Below are 16,315 nucleotides of genomic sequence, written 5' to 3'. Positions count from 1 at the left end.
TATTTTCATTTCATTCATTTTGACAGCTCTTTTATCCTGATAAATGTGTTCACCCATTGCATCTGAGGCACATGTCCAATACATCTCTCTAAGCATTCTGGCCACATCCCAAGTTCTGCCAGATCCATTGTCTGCTGAAGACAGCCATTAATTTATGCAGTGGTGCAGGAGAAATAGGATTTGAAGAATTCACTCGAGTGTATCTATAAGCAGTGAGAATTTATCCCTGCCACCTGAGTCTGAAACTAAATTATGAACCTGCACTACTTGACACACCCACGCCTGCCATCTCCACACTCCACTGAATAACCTCTCTTATCCAAAAGCCAATGACTCACTCTTAGCTGGTCCTCTTAGTGAAAAATCTCAATTGTCCCAAAATGAAATCTTTTTAGCTTTGAAGTAAGACCAGGCATTTATATCAAACCTTTCACATCTTCAATCGGTCTTAAAGCACTTGACAGGCAATGAACAATGAAGGCGTTAGTGTGGGAAAGGTGCATTACTAGTCTGCCTTTGAGAGGCCTGAAATATCTGCTTACAGGGGGACTGTGCAATTTACATTCAAGCAATGAAGTGAATGTGAAATCGGTCAAAGCGAATCTTTGCAATGGTGACCACAAAACCCTGCAGTAGATTGTGTTTAAAACCCCATCTTGTTCACTGATGTCTTTCAGGGATGTGAATCTGATATCTTTACCCAGTCTGGCCTCTTTGTGACTGCAGGCATCCCATTGAAGCAGATTCTTATTTGCTAGTTGGAGATAGACACTAAAGGTTGGCATTGTCAGCAATGTCTACATCCTGTGAATGAATAGGTAATTGAAAGATTTCAGAAGTATGGTCCCTTTGGTAAAAACAAACCCCAAGAGCCTATTTGCAAAAGATAAGTTCTATCTTGGTTCTGTCTTTTAGACTACCATGTTGCAGTGCAGTATCCCCCATAGTCAGAATGGTGATCACTAGCCCATTATCCTTACTCAGAGACTCGACACAGTTTGGGAGATTACTTTGTTAAGCACCTTTGCTCTGTCCACTGTAAAAGACAGAATCTCGCAGTGAACACTCATTTCAATTTGACTTCCCATTTCCACACCAATGTGTTTGTCCATGGCCTCCTCTACTGCCACAATGAGGCCAAACTCATTTTGAAGGAGCGACACTCATATTCTTTCTTTGTAGCCTTTAGCCTGATGGCATGAAAATTCTCGAACTTCCAATAACCAATCCTTTCTGTTTCTCCCCACATTCTGGTGGCACTCTCACCCCTTCTCTTCTTTCACCTGCCTTCTTGACCTCTTCAGTACCCCAGCTTGTTCCCTTTATTCTACTACGCTCCCCTGTCATATTCCTCTTACCTCTTCCACCTGCCTAGTTGTACACTTTCCCCTCCCGCCACCTTCATATTCTGGCTTCTGCCCTCTTCCATTCCAGTCCTTTCTAGTCCTAATGGAGTGTCTCAACTCAGAAGATCGATTGCTTATTTCCCTTCATAGATGCTGTCTGACCTGTTGAGTACTTCCAGCGTTCTGTGTGTATTGCTCAGGTTTTCCAGAAGATGCAGAATCTCTTGTGTCTCTAACATTCAGATGCATCAGGCATTTTGGTGGGTATATGATATGTTGCAAGAAGTGTTGAATACAAGAGTAAAGATCTTACTACTGTATATAGACTATATATATATATATATATATATATAGATGTGCACATGACAATAAACTTGATTTGAAAATGTGTAGGTTAGACACCTACTTAGAAGAATAAGCAGTGACCATGATGAAATATACAAAATCCTTTGAGGACCACTACTCAGATGTGGAGTTGATGGTTAAAGAGTCTAAAACAAGTGTCATACTCACTAAATAAAGAGGAGATCTTTTCAGACTAAAATGAGGTTAAAATTCCCAAGACTGAAGAATCCCAAAGATTTCTGTGAACAGTCAATAAATGCATTCAAAACTAGGATTAATAGATTCTAGGAGATAGGACAATATGCTGTTGAGTTTAAACATCAACCAGGGTAGACATCAGCACTGGCTTGATGTCATGCTCCTGATTCGATATTGTTTTTAATCATTCATCTTAAAATTCCAACACAGTAACCGGGGGTCACATATAGATCAGACTAGGTAAGGTTAGTAGGTTTTTACCCCTGAAGAACATAAAGAACTAAATGGGTTCAACATAACATATCAGGGAGTTCTAACAGTCATTTTTTCTTTCTTCACCAGATTTGAATTCCTGAGATGGGATTCAAAATTCTGTCTCCAGGTTATCAATCCAGACCTCTGATGCTAATACATACTGATATAATTAGCAAACTACCACAGCTACATTTCTGAGTGGAAAAGGGATGAGCAATGGAAGGGATAATGTCAATGCACACTTATTTTTAAGACTTGATTTGTAGTATTGGGACAGGAAGGTGGTGTGCAGGGAGAAGTATATACACTTTTCCACTAATGCATACTTAAAGGCAAGTCATGCCAAACTACGATTGACGCCGTCTTCTGTATTTGAAACTGGCCATGGAATTGTTTTGGTTTGTTGGGTCTTTGAGGCCTCGCCATTACCTTGGTGTGTGTGTCGCCAGCAAGTTAATGCAGTTGCTTCTAGGTTCTTGAGGAAAACACAAAGCACTCTTGACTGCTATGATCTCTTTGCTGCATTGTTTCCTCGGAACAACTGACATTTTTCTCTCTTTGTATTTTGGCTCCCAGCTACCAAGTTCAGAAAATAAATCTCAATTGTTTAGGAAGCAGTATCCAGAAGGCATGTTTAATGAAACAGACTGAGGAAACTATATATCTCCCTGCACGGATCTCCCAACAGCATGCTCAACTTCCGTGCAGTTACAACCCTCTATAAGTCCAGAAACTAAATGGAATATACAAGTGATAGTAAATATGCATCTTGTGTAATTTCCAACATTTACCTCCCACACAGACCATAGCAACTCACACTGCACACAACTACTGCACAAATGGAAATGAAAACATGCCCAAAATGTTACTGTATTAAATCCAAGATCTACAGCAAATACATAAATTAAGTAGAATATGGCAGGAGATGCACACGATTCATTGTTTGTCACTTTATGCTGTCACACCACTTTAGATAGATGAAGATTAACTTAGCAAGCATTTTTTAACAGGGTTTGTATTTTTCAGTTTTTCTTTTTGGTTTAGTTTGAGAGTTTTTAATCTTTTTTTGATTATTCAGCAAAATTGTGTACTTTCTTTCTGAGGAGTTCACCAATTTCTGATTTCTTTAAAGCAAAACTTGCGTTGATAATACTTACAGACTAGTTCACCTTAATTATTTCTCTGATGAATTATTAACTTTCTCTCAGTTAATCACAAATTCTTAATGCAAAATGAGTGAGGAAGAACAATCTGCATAATTCATATTAAATGCCAGCACAGAGTTTCATCATTGTCTCAAATAAAAAGAGAAGCTTCCCAGATGGGCCTTTAGGGATGTTTGTTTGATTTACAATCATTGAAAACTGTAAACGTATGGTAGTATGCAGTTAGCATAATGTTATTACAGCGCCAGTCTCAGTGACCTGGGTTCAATTCCGCCGCCATCTGTTAGGAACTTGTGCGTTTTCCCTGTGACTGCGAGGATTTCCTCCAGTGCTCCAATTTCTTCCCACATTCCAAAGGCGCATGGGTGAGGAGGTTAAATGGTCACATACGCATAGTTGGACGGCATGGGCTCATTGGGCTGGAACTGCCTGTTACCGCGAAGTATCTCTAAATAAGTATAAAGTTATATTCAAAAAATCCGGCCCAGTTTACAAGCTGTGATTTTCTCTCTGTTGCAAACCAGTGTTTGCCTCAGCATGTGGTACAGTATCACAAAATAGCATTGAGCCATCTGATGAATGTAGAATTGGGAATTTACCCACTATGGACAGTACCATGTGTTGATACAGTGCTAGCATTGAATGGGCTTGAACTGGTATTAGGCATCTCTTCTCCCTTGCTTGTTTCATATCATACTGTGTTGTTTTAACTTACCAGGTATTTTGTCAGTATCATAGAGAATGATTTTAGTACAGCAACATGTATAGAAAGCTTACCTTCCATCAATTATGATAATTAACAATTATGAATATCCAAACCTGCTTTGACATGAATTGAAAAGAGTGTGGGGTAGGCATACTCAAGTTTAGTACTTCCTCATTGCAATAGACATAGAGAATTCTCTCATGTAATAGACAGTGGTTGGTGGAATAACTACATTATAAGTCCAATATTTTTGTTAGGTAAGTGTCCCAAAGGATTTCTGTCAATACCAAGCAAACCGATACATACTGGCTAAACACTGAATGTTTCCTTCTTGTGGCAATACATTACTAAAAAAAATTTAGCAGTCATTTCAGCTTTAGTTGAAATAATTGGGATTATAAATGCTGAAAGGTATTCAAGCTGTGTTTGAAGGGAAGCAATGGAACAAAGAGATTCTTCATGAGGAGGTTCCTGGAGGACATTCTTAAATGTTTTAGTCACGTTTTAGTCACACAATGCCTTTGTGATGTGTGTGTTGGTGGCACATCACGCTTAAATGAATCTTCATCTAAGAAAAAGGATGAGCTCATTCAATTCTCCCTGCTCCGTGACAAATAACAGAACAGCCTGCAAACATTTTTCAATCACCTTCTTGAAAACCATAATGTATAAACTATCTCAATATTTAAATTGTTGCCATATTAAATCATTAAACCTGCATATCAAGAGAAATAAATTGTATACTAATGACATAATCAAGAAAAGTAAATTAAATGCAGAGGTGACAAGATCCTACAAAGTCAATTCAGGGAGTTAGGTGCTAAGTTAAAAGACATGACCTCCGAGGTTGTGAGTTCAAGATTACTTCCTGTGCCACGTGCTAGTGAAGCCAGAAAAAGAGAGCTGATACATTTTAACATCTGGCAAAGGAGTTGGTGCAGGAGGGAGATTTCAGATTTTTGGATCATTGTGCTCTCTTCCAGGGAAGGTGGGACCTGCACAGATGGGATTGTTTGCATCTGAACTGGAGTGGGATTAATATTCTATCGGGAAGGCTTGCTGGTGCTGCTCGATGGTGGTGGTGGGGGGATTGTGTTTAAACTAGAGTTGCAGGGGTGTGGGAACCAGAGTGCCTGAACTGATAGTGGAGTAGTTGTGGAGAATGATATTGTTAAGCCTATATACAAAGTCAGGAATCGAAAGGTTGAGCATAGTGGGACGAATGTTCTGAGCTGCATATATTTCAATACAAAGAATATTACAGGAAAGACGGATGAGCTTAGGGTATTAGTGAGACTTCGTTGTATGAGGGGCAGGACTGGCAGCTCAACATTCCAGGGTTTCGTTGTTTTAGATATGATAAAGCAGGAGAGATTAAAGGGGAGGGGTGGCACGACCAGTCACGGAAAATGTCGTGGCAGTGTTCAGTCAGGACAAACTAGCGACTTTGTCTAGTGAGGCTTTGTGGGTAGAATTGAGAAATAAGAAAGGTATGACCATATTACTGGGATTGTATTATAGACCACTGACAGTCCACAGGATTTAGAGGAGCAAATTTGCAGAGAGATTCCAGACTGTTGCAAGAAACATAAGGTCGTGATGGTAGATAGTTTTAATTTACCATATATTGACTGGGACTCTCATACTGTAAAAAGTCTGAATGGGAAGGAGTTTGTCAAATGTGTTCAGGAAAGTTTAGTCAATCAGTACACAGAAGTCCCAACTAGAGAAGGTATGATACTAGATTTCCTACTAGGCGTAAGGCAGGGCAGATGACAGAATTTATGTAGGAGAACACTTAGCACCTAGGGATCATAATGCCATTAGTTTCAGTGTACTTATGGAAAAGAATAGGTCTGGTCCTCTGGCTGTGATTTTGAATTGGAAAAAGGCCAATTTTGATGGTACCATAAAGGATTTGGCAAGTGTGATTGGGACAGGTCGTTTTCAGGCAAAGGTTTACTTGGTAAGTGGGAGGTATTAAAAGGTAAAATTTTGAGAGTACAGAGTTTATATATTCCTGTCAGAATAAAAGAGGTTATGGGTTAAGGGTAAAAGGTGAATTGTTTAAGAAGAATATGAGGGGAAACTTTTTCAATCAGAGATTGGTTAGAGGTTGGAATGAGCTGCCAGTGCAAGTGGTGGAAGTGGGGTCGATTTCAACATTTAAGAAATATTTAGATAGGTAGATAAATGGGAGGGGTATGGTCTGGATGCTCGTCAATGAGATCAGGCAGATTAATGGTTCGGCAAGGACTAGAATGGCCAAAGGGTCTGTTTCTGTGCTATATTTTTCTATGACTCTATCACTTTAAAAGCTGATTACATAGTCAGAAAAGTAACAAGGCCTTAGATGACATCATTAGGAAGATAACCATGCTGGTGATCACATAAGCTCAGACAGGCCAATAACTTCAATAGACTCTGGGTAGTTCAATTAACTACCACAATTATAAATGTAAAAACAAGTCTTGCACTTCAAGCATCACTATAAAGTCATTTGTCAAAGCATCGTTTTTCCAAAAACAGTGAATATCGATCTACTAGGATTTAGAATTACAATAATAAAACAAAGGTAAAGACAAATCTCCAACCAATTCAGCATTGTCAAGAAGTATGTGACAGTATGGAACCAGGGTGTAAGAAATTCTAATATTATTTTCATTAAATTGTGATCAGAATTGCATGTTTATTTTGGGTAGTGTTACACAGAGACAAGATATGTGGAGTTAAACAGCTCACCAAACCGAGAGGACTCATCTGTTGCATCACTAAAGAAGAATACTGTCACCACCATAGCTAATGCATTATTTTAACAAAGTAATAAATGGGTTAACTGACAGTATAAGTTATAACATCTGAGCAGTTCTTTAGTCACTTAGTAGACATTTTGATCAACCCTGTCCTAGTCTAGGATAGTTTAATCTTGGCCAGACATGTCCAGCTCTCGGCCTAGGGTCACAAGTGATTGAGTTCCTGTCTCTCTTTGAGGAAAGAGGGAGGTCCATCTTTCCACCTCATGCAGAAATTGCTTTGTGTCACAGTGCTTACTATATCGACAAGCAGAGGAAACGAACACTTGTAGGCCATTAACCTGCCTTTCCGATGAATCAAAGAGAGAACTGGGCCCAGACTACATTAGATTAGACTCATCAACCTTGATGCTGATGGCAATTGTATCAACACTCTGACATTGCCTGCATTATTTGTGAATAGGAGTCCTGCACTGTCAGTAAAGCAACACATTTGTGTATTTCCCAATTGAGAGAAGGGACATTAACTGGACAAATTAAATTTCACTTGGCATGGAATGCCATTTGTCAGGCACATGAACATCGATTAAATTTCTTGGCGAGCTGGCTTCCACACAGCACAATGCAGTGGTTTATCAACCCTCTGCTGCTTAAGCTGATGGAAGGTAATTTTAGAGGCAGAGGTGTAATTGTGAAGTTAAATATCTACCTCCTCGACCTTCGCTGTCGGCAGGCTTCACCTGAATGGGTCGGTTCATCTGCAAAGGAAAAGGAAAATGTGGTTAAACATATGGCAAAAATTTGCTTCTCAGCATTTGTCAAAACAAAAGATAAACCAGCATCGAAGAAATAAAAGCCAGAGCAGGGCATACGAACGCGTGAGTCTGCCTCACCATTAAACAGTCCATGGTTCAAGGTAAAGATCTCAGAGACGTATAACTTCACAGCATTTAGATTGAGCAACATACCCAAAAGGCTGGAGACATTCATAAGTCTCAATCCAAAACCCATATTTAAAGCAGAGGTAGATAGGTTCTTGATTAGTAGAGGCCTTAAAGGCTATAGGGAGAAGGCAAGAGAATGGGGTTGTAAGGGAAGATAAATCAACAATGATCAAATGGAGGAGCAAACTCGATAGGCCAAATGGCCTAATGCTACTCCTTTGTCTTATGTTCCTATATCTAATAGAAATGTTGACTGTTTATCCCATCCATAGATGCTGCCTGACCTTTCGAGTTCCTCCAGCATTTTGTGTGTGTTGCTTAAGGTTTCCACTATCTGCAACATAAAGAATGTTTTGCCTTAATGACTACCCCCTTAACCCGAAACTCTGCTCTTTTGTTCCAAATTATCCAGTCTGAGGAAGTGTTCGTTCAGTGTCTACCCATCACTCTGTATCAGACACTAGAATAGAAAAAGTTACAGTGTAGGAGAAGGATATTAGGTCCATCTCGCCTGTGCTGGCCCAGAAAGTGCCACATGGCCTTCCCCCACCTACCAGAGAAACACATCCAAAATGCTGGAGGAACTCAGCAAGTCAGGCAGGGAGGGAACATTGACTCAGACAATGAGAGGCCTGCGTCGGGCATGTTCATGCCTTACAAGGCACAGGTTGGAAGTCTGTGTGGGGCGCCACTCCTTGCACAGACACTAGAGCAATGTGTGGTTAAGTGCCTTGCTCAGGGACACAAACACACTGCCACAGCTGAGGCTCGAACTAGCGACCTTCAGATCACTAGACAAACGGATTAACCACTTGGCCACGTGCCCAACACAAAGTCAGGCAGCATCTATAGAAAGGAATAAAATGTCAGTATTTCAGGCTGTAACCCTTGATTGGGACTGGAAAGGAGGGGAAGAGAAGCCAGAATAAGAAAATGGGGAGAGGGGAAAGAATAAAAGCTGGAAGGTGGTTGGTGAAGACAGGTGAGCTGGAAGGTAGGTGAGTGGAGGAGGGGTAATGAAATGAGAAGTTGGGAGGTGAAAGGTGAAAAAGTTAAAGGGCTGAAGAGAAGGAATCTGATAAGAGAGAAGAGTGGACAATGGGAGAAAGAGAAGGAGGAAGAGCATCAGGGTAGGTGATAGGTAGGGTGAAGAAAGGAGGTAAGAGGGGAGCCAGAGTGGGGATTAGAAGAAGAGGGAAGGGGGAAGAGGAAAAATTACCAGAAGTTAGAGAAATCAATGTTCATGCCATCAGATTGCAGGCTACACTAACAGAATATGAGCTATTGCTCCTCCAACATGCGCTTGGCCTCATCATGGCAGTAGAAAAGGCTATGGACTGACATGTCAGAGTGGGGATGGGGATTGTATATCCGATGTTTTTTTATGCTGTCTCTTTTCCATTCATTCCATTGATCCAAAAATCTATCTGTCTAAGTACTGAATTTATCTGACAATGAATATCTCCCAGCCTTCAACTTCCAGTTCTTTATGTGTCTTCAATTAAGTATCCAGATGTATTTTTAAATTTGATTTCTCTCTCAACCACTCTTTCAGGTGGCTGGTACCAAATTGCCTGACACTCTCTGGGTAAAGTATTATTTCCTTATCTTCCACCAATTAGAATTTTTTACCTCTCTACAAGAGAAATTAAATCTTCCCTATTTTATCCTTCCAAGGTCCCTCATATACATTACAGTTAAGCATTCTGTCATCCTCCTCTGTAGCAAAAAATAATCCTTTTTGCCGATCTTTTCTTATTGCCATAATTTTATTATCCTGGTCACACCTTTATAAATCCCCTCTGCATCAGTTCAATCACTTCATCTCAATGAACTCTCATTCATTTAAACTTTGATGACTATGACTGACTTGGCCCCATAACTTTTTGATACTTGACAGTAACTTGTGACTGATCATTATAATTAGTAAGATATGGGCTCATGCCAACAAGATGGGTATTAATTAAAGTAATACACTTGCTGATATTAAGCTTCAGTCTCCAAAGAGGAAGCTAACTCAAAAAGTAATAATGATTTATAACTAAGGAGTTGAATGGCTTCAGAGACAGCCAGTATAGAAACAAGACCTTCAGTGTAGATGGGTAGCCCACGGGTTGGTAATCCTGACCAATCATCAAACAACTTTCTACCCCAGGGGTTCCCAACCTTTTTCATGCCATGGACCTTTACTGTTAACTGAGGAGTCGATGGGCAGCAGTTTGGGACCCCTGTTCTACACTAATCCTCATCTTACTCTTGACACATTCCTGCTTCTCTTCCTCCCCACACTAGGCACAACTTATGTTAGCCAATGAGCCTACCAGCCTGTGTGCAATGGGAGGAATCCAGAGTACCCAGAAGAAACCCAGACACACATTATAAGAAAGTACACACAGATATTGCTAGAGGTCCTGATCAAACCGGGGTCCCAGTTTCGGTAAAGCAGTAGACACGAGGGGTGATTAATAAGGTAGAAGGAGATAATTTTAGAAAACCTAGCTCATTTATTTTTCAACATAGTCCCGTCCTACATTTACACACTTAGTCCAGCGGTCGTGGAGCATACGGATCCTAGACCTCCAGAAAGTGTCCACAGCAAGGGTGATTGATAAGTTTGTGGCCGAAGGTAGAAGGAGATGTTATACAGCTCTTGTTACATGCACATGCAGGTCAACTCTTTGAGTAATTATGCAGAAAGTTTGAAGTTAATAACATCTCCTTCTACTGTAGGCCACGAACTTATCAATCACCCCTGATGAGTTATTAACTTCAGAATTTCTGCATACTCACTCAACGAGTTGAGCTGCATATGCATGTAATGAGAGCTGTATAACTCATCTCCTTCTACCTTTGGCCACAAACTTATCAATCACCCCGATGAGTTATTAACTGATGAGTTATTAACTTCAAACTTTCTGCATAATCACCCAAAGAGTTGGACTGCACGTGCATGTAACGAGAGCTGTATAACCCATCTCCTTCTACCTCAGGACATGAACTTATCAATCACCCATGCTGTGGAAACTTTCCGGAGGTCCAAGATCCATATGCTCCACGGCCGCTGGACTAAGTGTGTAAACGTAGAAGGGGACTATGTTGAAAAATAAATGTGCTAGGTTTTCTAAAATTGACTCCTTCTACCTTAGGCCACAAACCTATCAACAACCCCTTGTACATTGTCTACACCACTCTGTAACCACAGAAAATCTAATCTCTCATATTGATTAATCTTTAACAATATTGGCAATGGAATATTCAAACATTACAATAAGTAGTTTGAAATAGACCACATTCAATAGTTAAAAAAACATAGCAAATATTTATCTGCAGACAAATCTTCTCTATTTGGAAGGCATAAATTCCATCGATATGCCAGAGATAACACATTCCTATAGGTACAATTATTTACATTCCATTCTAACCATGTCATGCCCTCTTGATTGGTTTTGTTTTATTATTGTCACATGTAACAACAGTCTTGCATACTGTTCATACAGGTCAAATCATTACACTGCACATTGAGGAAGGGCAAGGTAAAACAATAACTGAATAAAGTATTAAAAGCTACAGAGAAAATGCAGTGCAGATAAATAATAAAGTGTAAGATGATAACAAGCTAGATTGTGGGGCTGACTGATGGCACAATGATCATTGGTGCCGGACCCGGGAGCGGAGTTCCCGGGTTCGAACCCAGCCAGGTCCGCCCCGGAGTACGCTTTCCATTCGTGCCACGTTGAGTGTCGAGATCGCAACTCGACCTCGTAAAATAAAGGGAAAAATGCTGAGAAGATGTCAGTGTGAGGAGTGGCGTGCCACACAGTCTCTCTCTCGCTCCGCACCTTGTAAAAGCCATGAAAAAGGCATCATCACGGACGCACACACGCACACGCAGACACACAGACTCGCAAGCACACGCCAAAACAAAAACAAGGTAGATTGTGATGTCAAGTGTCCATCTTATCGTGCAAGAGGTCCTTTTCGGAGTCTGATAACTGTGGGATAGAAGTATTCCTTGAGCCTGGTGGTACATGCTTTTGTATCTTCCGCCTAATGGGAAAGGGATGAAGAGAGTACTTCCAAGGTGGGAGAGGAGTCTATGATTTTGCTGCCTGCTTTATTGAGGCAGTGAGAAATATAAACAGAATCCATGGATAGGAGGTGGTTTCCATGATGGGCTGAACAATGTCTGCAACTCTGCTGTTTCTTGTGGTCATGGGCCGAGCAGTTGCCATACCAAGCCATGATGTACCTGGATAGAGCGCATAAGGCTGCAGGGTAGTAGTAATGAGACAATCCCTTACTCTAGAAACACCCCAACCTCCTTTGCCTTCCCACCAACCTCCCCCACCTTATTCAGAAATTCCACATCAAACCTAATATTTTCATTAAATTCAGTCCACGTCTTCGAAACTGCTTTCAGCCCAACCGCCTATTTAGTGTCACCTTGGTGACAGCAAAACAGAGGAATGGTCAATGCCTTGAATAATAGATTGAAAAGATGCTTTTAAGAAGATGCCATCATTTCAGAAAAGGCAAGAAAGCAATGTGATCTATGGTAAAATGGTCAAAATGATGACTTTTTTTTTTGTTCCTGTCAGACAGAAAAATAGGTGGCATATTACAGTCTCTATGCTATTTGTCTAAAGCAGGAAAGAAAATTAGCTGCTCCAGATATCCCCGCAAGAAACATGCAGAGATGTAGACATTGGTAAGTCAATTTTATTTTACATAGAAGGGTGGGTGCCTGGAACAGGCTTTCAGGGTTGGTGGTAGATGCAGCGATGATAGTGGCATTTAAGAATCTTTTAGATAGACACATTAATATGCAGGAAATGAAGACATGTGGATTGTGTAGAGGCGGAAGAGATTTAATTTAATGGGGGCATTGTGTTTGGTGCAGAAATTGTGGGTTGTAGGACCTGTTCCTGTGTTTTATTATTCTGTGCTCTATGCAGATATCAGATTGTGCCAGGTACTGGACTTGCTGACAAACCTCTTTGGGCTGGAATAATCCAGATGAAATGTTTTTTTTATTCACACTGTGAAAGGAAAACACTGAAAATGAGCAAAGCAACACACGCAAAATGCTGGAGGAACTCATCACGTACGGCGGCATCTGTGGAAATGAATAGATAGTTGACGTTTCGGGCCGAGACCTGTTTTCAGGACCGAGAAGAAAGGGGGCGATGCCAGAGTAAAAAGATGGGAGAGGGGAAGGAGGATAGCTGGAAGGTGATAGGAGAAACCAGGTGGGTAGGAAAAGTCAAGGGCTGGAGAAGAAGGAACCTAATAGAATAAGAGAGTGGACCATAGGAGAAAGGGAAGGAGGAGGGGATTCAGAAGGAAGTAATAAGCAGGTGAGAAGAGGTAAAAGATCAGAGTGGAGACTGTAGTAAGAGGGGAGGGGAATATTTGATTACTGGAAGGAGGAACCAATATTCATTTCATCTGGTTGTAGGCCAACTGGATGGAATATAGGGTGGCCTTAGAACAGGAAGAGGTCATGGACTGGAAATTTTCAGGTATTTTCCTTGCATCGGTGGGAAAAAAACAGAGTTAGTGCTTCAGGTCAATGATAGATGCTATCTGAGCTACTGAGTCTTTCCATGATTTCTCAGTGGCCAACCATTTTAATTCCATTCTCCATTCACTGTACATAGCCTCTACTGCCACAATCAGGACACTATCAGGTTGGTGGACCAACACCTCATATTCTGTTTGGTTAGCTTGATGGCATGAGCATTGATTTCTCTCATTTCTGGCAATTTATTCCTTCCCCCTCTTTTCCTTTTCTATTCCCCATTCTGGCTACCCATTTTACCTTTTTCTTCTTCTCACCTACCTATCATCTGCCTGTGGTTCCACTCCTCCTTCCTCTTCTCCTATGGTCCAATCTCCTTTCCTATCAGATTTCTTCTTCTTCAACCCTTTACCATTTCCATCAATCACCTCCCAGCTTCTCACTTCATCCTTTGTCCTTCACCCACATACCTTCCCCTCACCGGACTTCACCTACCTCCTTCCAGCTTGTACTCCCTCCCTTCACCCCACCACCTTATTCTGCCTGCTTCCTCCATCCTTTAAAGTCTTGTTTGTTCTTGGCCAGAAATATTTGACTACTCCTCCCTACATTGCTGAGTTCTTCCAGTATTTGTGTATGTGTGTTACTCTGGATTTTTAGGATCTGCAGAATCTCTTCTGTTTTCAGGTTTCTCTGTTTAGTTTTCAGAGTTTTGGCATCTGTAGTTATTTGGTTTTTAGTATGTATTCATTGTTCAAAAGGGACTCTAAAGTGTTTCACCACCAATTCAATGGCCTTAAAAGAATGAAATAATTTATATTCTGTGTGTTATCTGAACCTATTTGGCTGTGATATTACTGCATGTTTTTTTCATTTTACCTGTATTTGACTCTACTTTTGCACAATAAACTCAAGTGGACTTGAAACTTGACGACTAATTTAACATAAATATCTCTGTGTCATATTGCACAGTTTACTGAGTGAATGTCAATCATCAATCATTCATTTACATCGAAGTTCCAAGTTCAAAGTTTATCACAGTAAATATATTTTACTACAGACTACATAGGGACTGATTTGCTTGCAGGCATTCACAGTAGAACAGAGAAATACAATAGAATCAATGAAAAACCACACACAAATAAAGAATGACAAACAACCAAAGTGTAAATGAAGTCAAACTGTACAAATAAAAAAATAAAGAAAATAACAACACTGAGAACATGAATTGCAGAGTTCTTGAAAGTGTTCAGTGTTGAAGTAAGTGAAGCTATCCACCCTGGGTCAGGAGCTGGTTAGTTGAAGGGTAACAACTGTCCCTGAGCCTGGTGGTGTAGGACCTAAGGCAGCTGTCCCTCCTTCCCGATGGCATGAATCCCTTTACACTTCCCCAACATCCTTATCGGTCTCCCCAGACTCTAGCAGTCATCTACCTGAAAGACAGCAGCCAAATAACATTACAACCTTGTCCATCTTTGGGATATGGGACGATCCTGGAGTACCCAGGGAAAACTGATATGATCGTGGGGAGAAAATGCAAACCCCACACATTCAGGAGGTCAGGATCAAATCCGGGTTTCTGAAGCTGTTAAGCAGCAGATTTACTCGTCTGTGAACAGAAATGCTAGAACAATTCCTTTGGTGATTAAAGAATAGGAAGTCTTTCTTAGAAAATTGATAGACCTTCAAATAGTAATAAGGAATCGTTCACATCTATTTGAATCAGCAAATGGATCCTTGGTTTGCTCTGCTGAAATGCATCTAAATTTTTGGGCACAATTTTCGAGAGTGAGACATGAACTTACAATCTTCTAACTCAGAACAGAGACATGTAGTTACTGAAGCATACGGCAGATAGTCACTGTCTAAAAGCATGTGTTACAACAGCACAGTAGAGTTTGCAGAAAAAGTCATGGAAAATCTTTCTCCATACTTGTTTAATTGCATACTTGGCTTTTTTTTTGTAAAAAAAACATTGATTGTTCCCATTTTCTTGGTGTTTTCTTTCACATCGGGTCACAGGACAGCCTATCTCCAATACAACAATTGTTTATTGTCACTCTTCAGTACACAAGCATAAATGGTTGCTACTCAGGATCTGATGCAGTAGAAAAAAGCACAATAAGCATAAAGAACACAATAAATACAAATACTTGAGATCAGCTCATATACATAAACTGATTGTGTGTACATAAAGTGACACTATGTACAAGAATATTTGTACGTAAGATGGCTCTGACAAGAAATTTTAAAAAACTGGTGGTGGTAAGGTGGATTAATGGGTGGAGGTGTCGATCAGCCGGATGACTTGGGGGAAGTAACTGTTTTTGTGTCTGCTGGTCCTGCTATAGACGCTGCGTAGAGGGGCAGAGTCCATCAGCAGGATGGGTGGGATCCTTCATAATATTGCTGGGCTTTTTCCAGCACCTTTCTGTGAATATGTCCTTGATGACAGGTAGGTCATTTATCCTCCACACTCTTAAGAATAAATAGTTCACTTAGAAATTAATCCTGATGAGGTTTGCCTGCAGACTAAAATATGTTACCACAATGAACAATTGCACGTAGAGAAGACTCCTGAAGTCTGTTATATGCAGTCATTCATTGTTATAAAAACAAATTATCCTGAATAATAAATTATAAATGCAATTTATTTCATTAAAGAGAATCTGCTGGCTACAAAATACTGTTCATTTGTCAATCATGTTTATGAAATGTCAGTCATGAAATGATGGTAAACTTGGGAATTTAAAACACAAGAGATTCTACAGATGCTGAAAATCCAAAGGAACACAAACGATATGCTGGAGAAATTCAACAAGTCAGGCAGACAATCAGCCAGAAACGACGACTGCTTATTCCCCTCCATAGATTCTGACTGACTAGCTGAATTCCTCTAGCATTTAGTGAATTAAAAACGTTAGATTCAATAGATTTGATCTGTGAAAATATGCAAGTTATCACTTTCAAACAAATAAATACTTGGATGTACGCAATGCCTCTTATGACCTGAGAATGTTCCAACGTACTTTGCAACCAATTAAGTACTTTATCATCTGTTCTCCCTTTTCAGATGTGGCG

At 40.3% G+C, this 16,315-nt stretch overlaps 1 protein-coding gene across 4 annotated transcripts in view; it reads right to left on the bottom strand.

The window, feature by feature from the left end:
• The window catches only part of LOC134358513 (CUGBP Elav-like family member 4), a 910,327-nt gene that overhangs the window by 314,793 nt on the left and 579,219 nt on the right, over positions 1 to 16,315 (bottom strand). For all 4 annotated transcript variants that reach the window (XM_063070814.1, XM_063070815.1, XM_063070817.1 and 1 more), the window contains exon 3: positions 7,479 to 7,527. In XM_063070814.1, coding sequence (XP_062926884.1) covers positions 7,479 to 7,527 — 49 coding nt within the window. The remainder of the gene's footprint in view (positions 1 to 7,478; positions 7,528 to 16,315) is intronic.

The sequence above is a fragment of the Mobula hypostoma genome, chromosome 18, assembly GCF_963921235.1.
Source record: "Mobula hypostoma chromosome 18, sMobHyp1.1, whole genome shotgun sequence".
In the NCBI taxonomy this organism is placed as follows: domain Eukaryota; kingdom Metazoa; phylum Chordata; class Chondrichthyes; order Myliobatiformes; family Myliobatidae; genus Mobula; species Mobula hypostoma.
The sequence above is the reverse complement of the archived record's forward strand: the minus strand, read 5'-3'. Positions and strand labels throughout refer to the sequence as shown.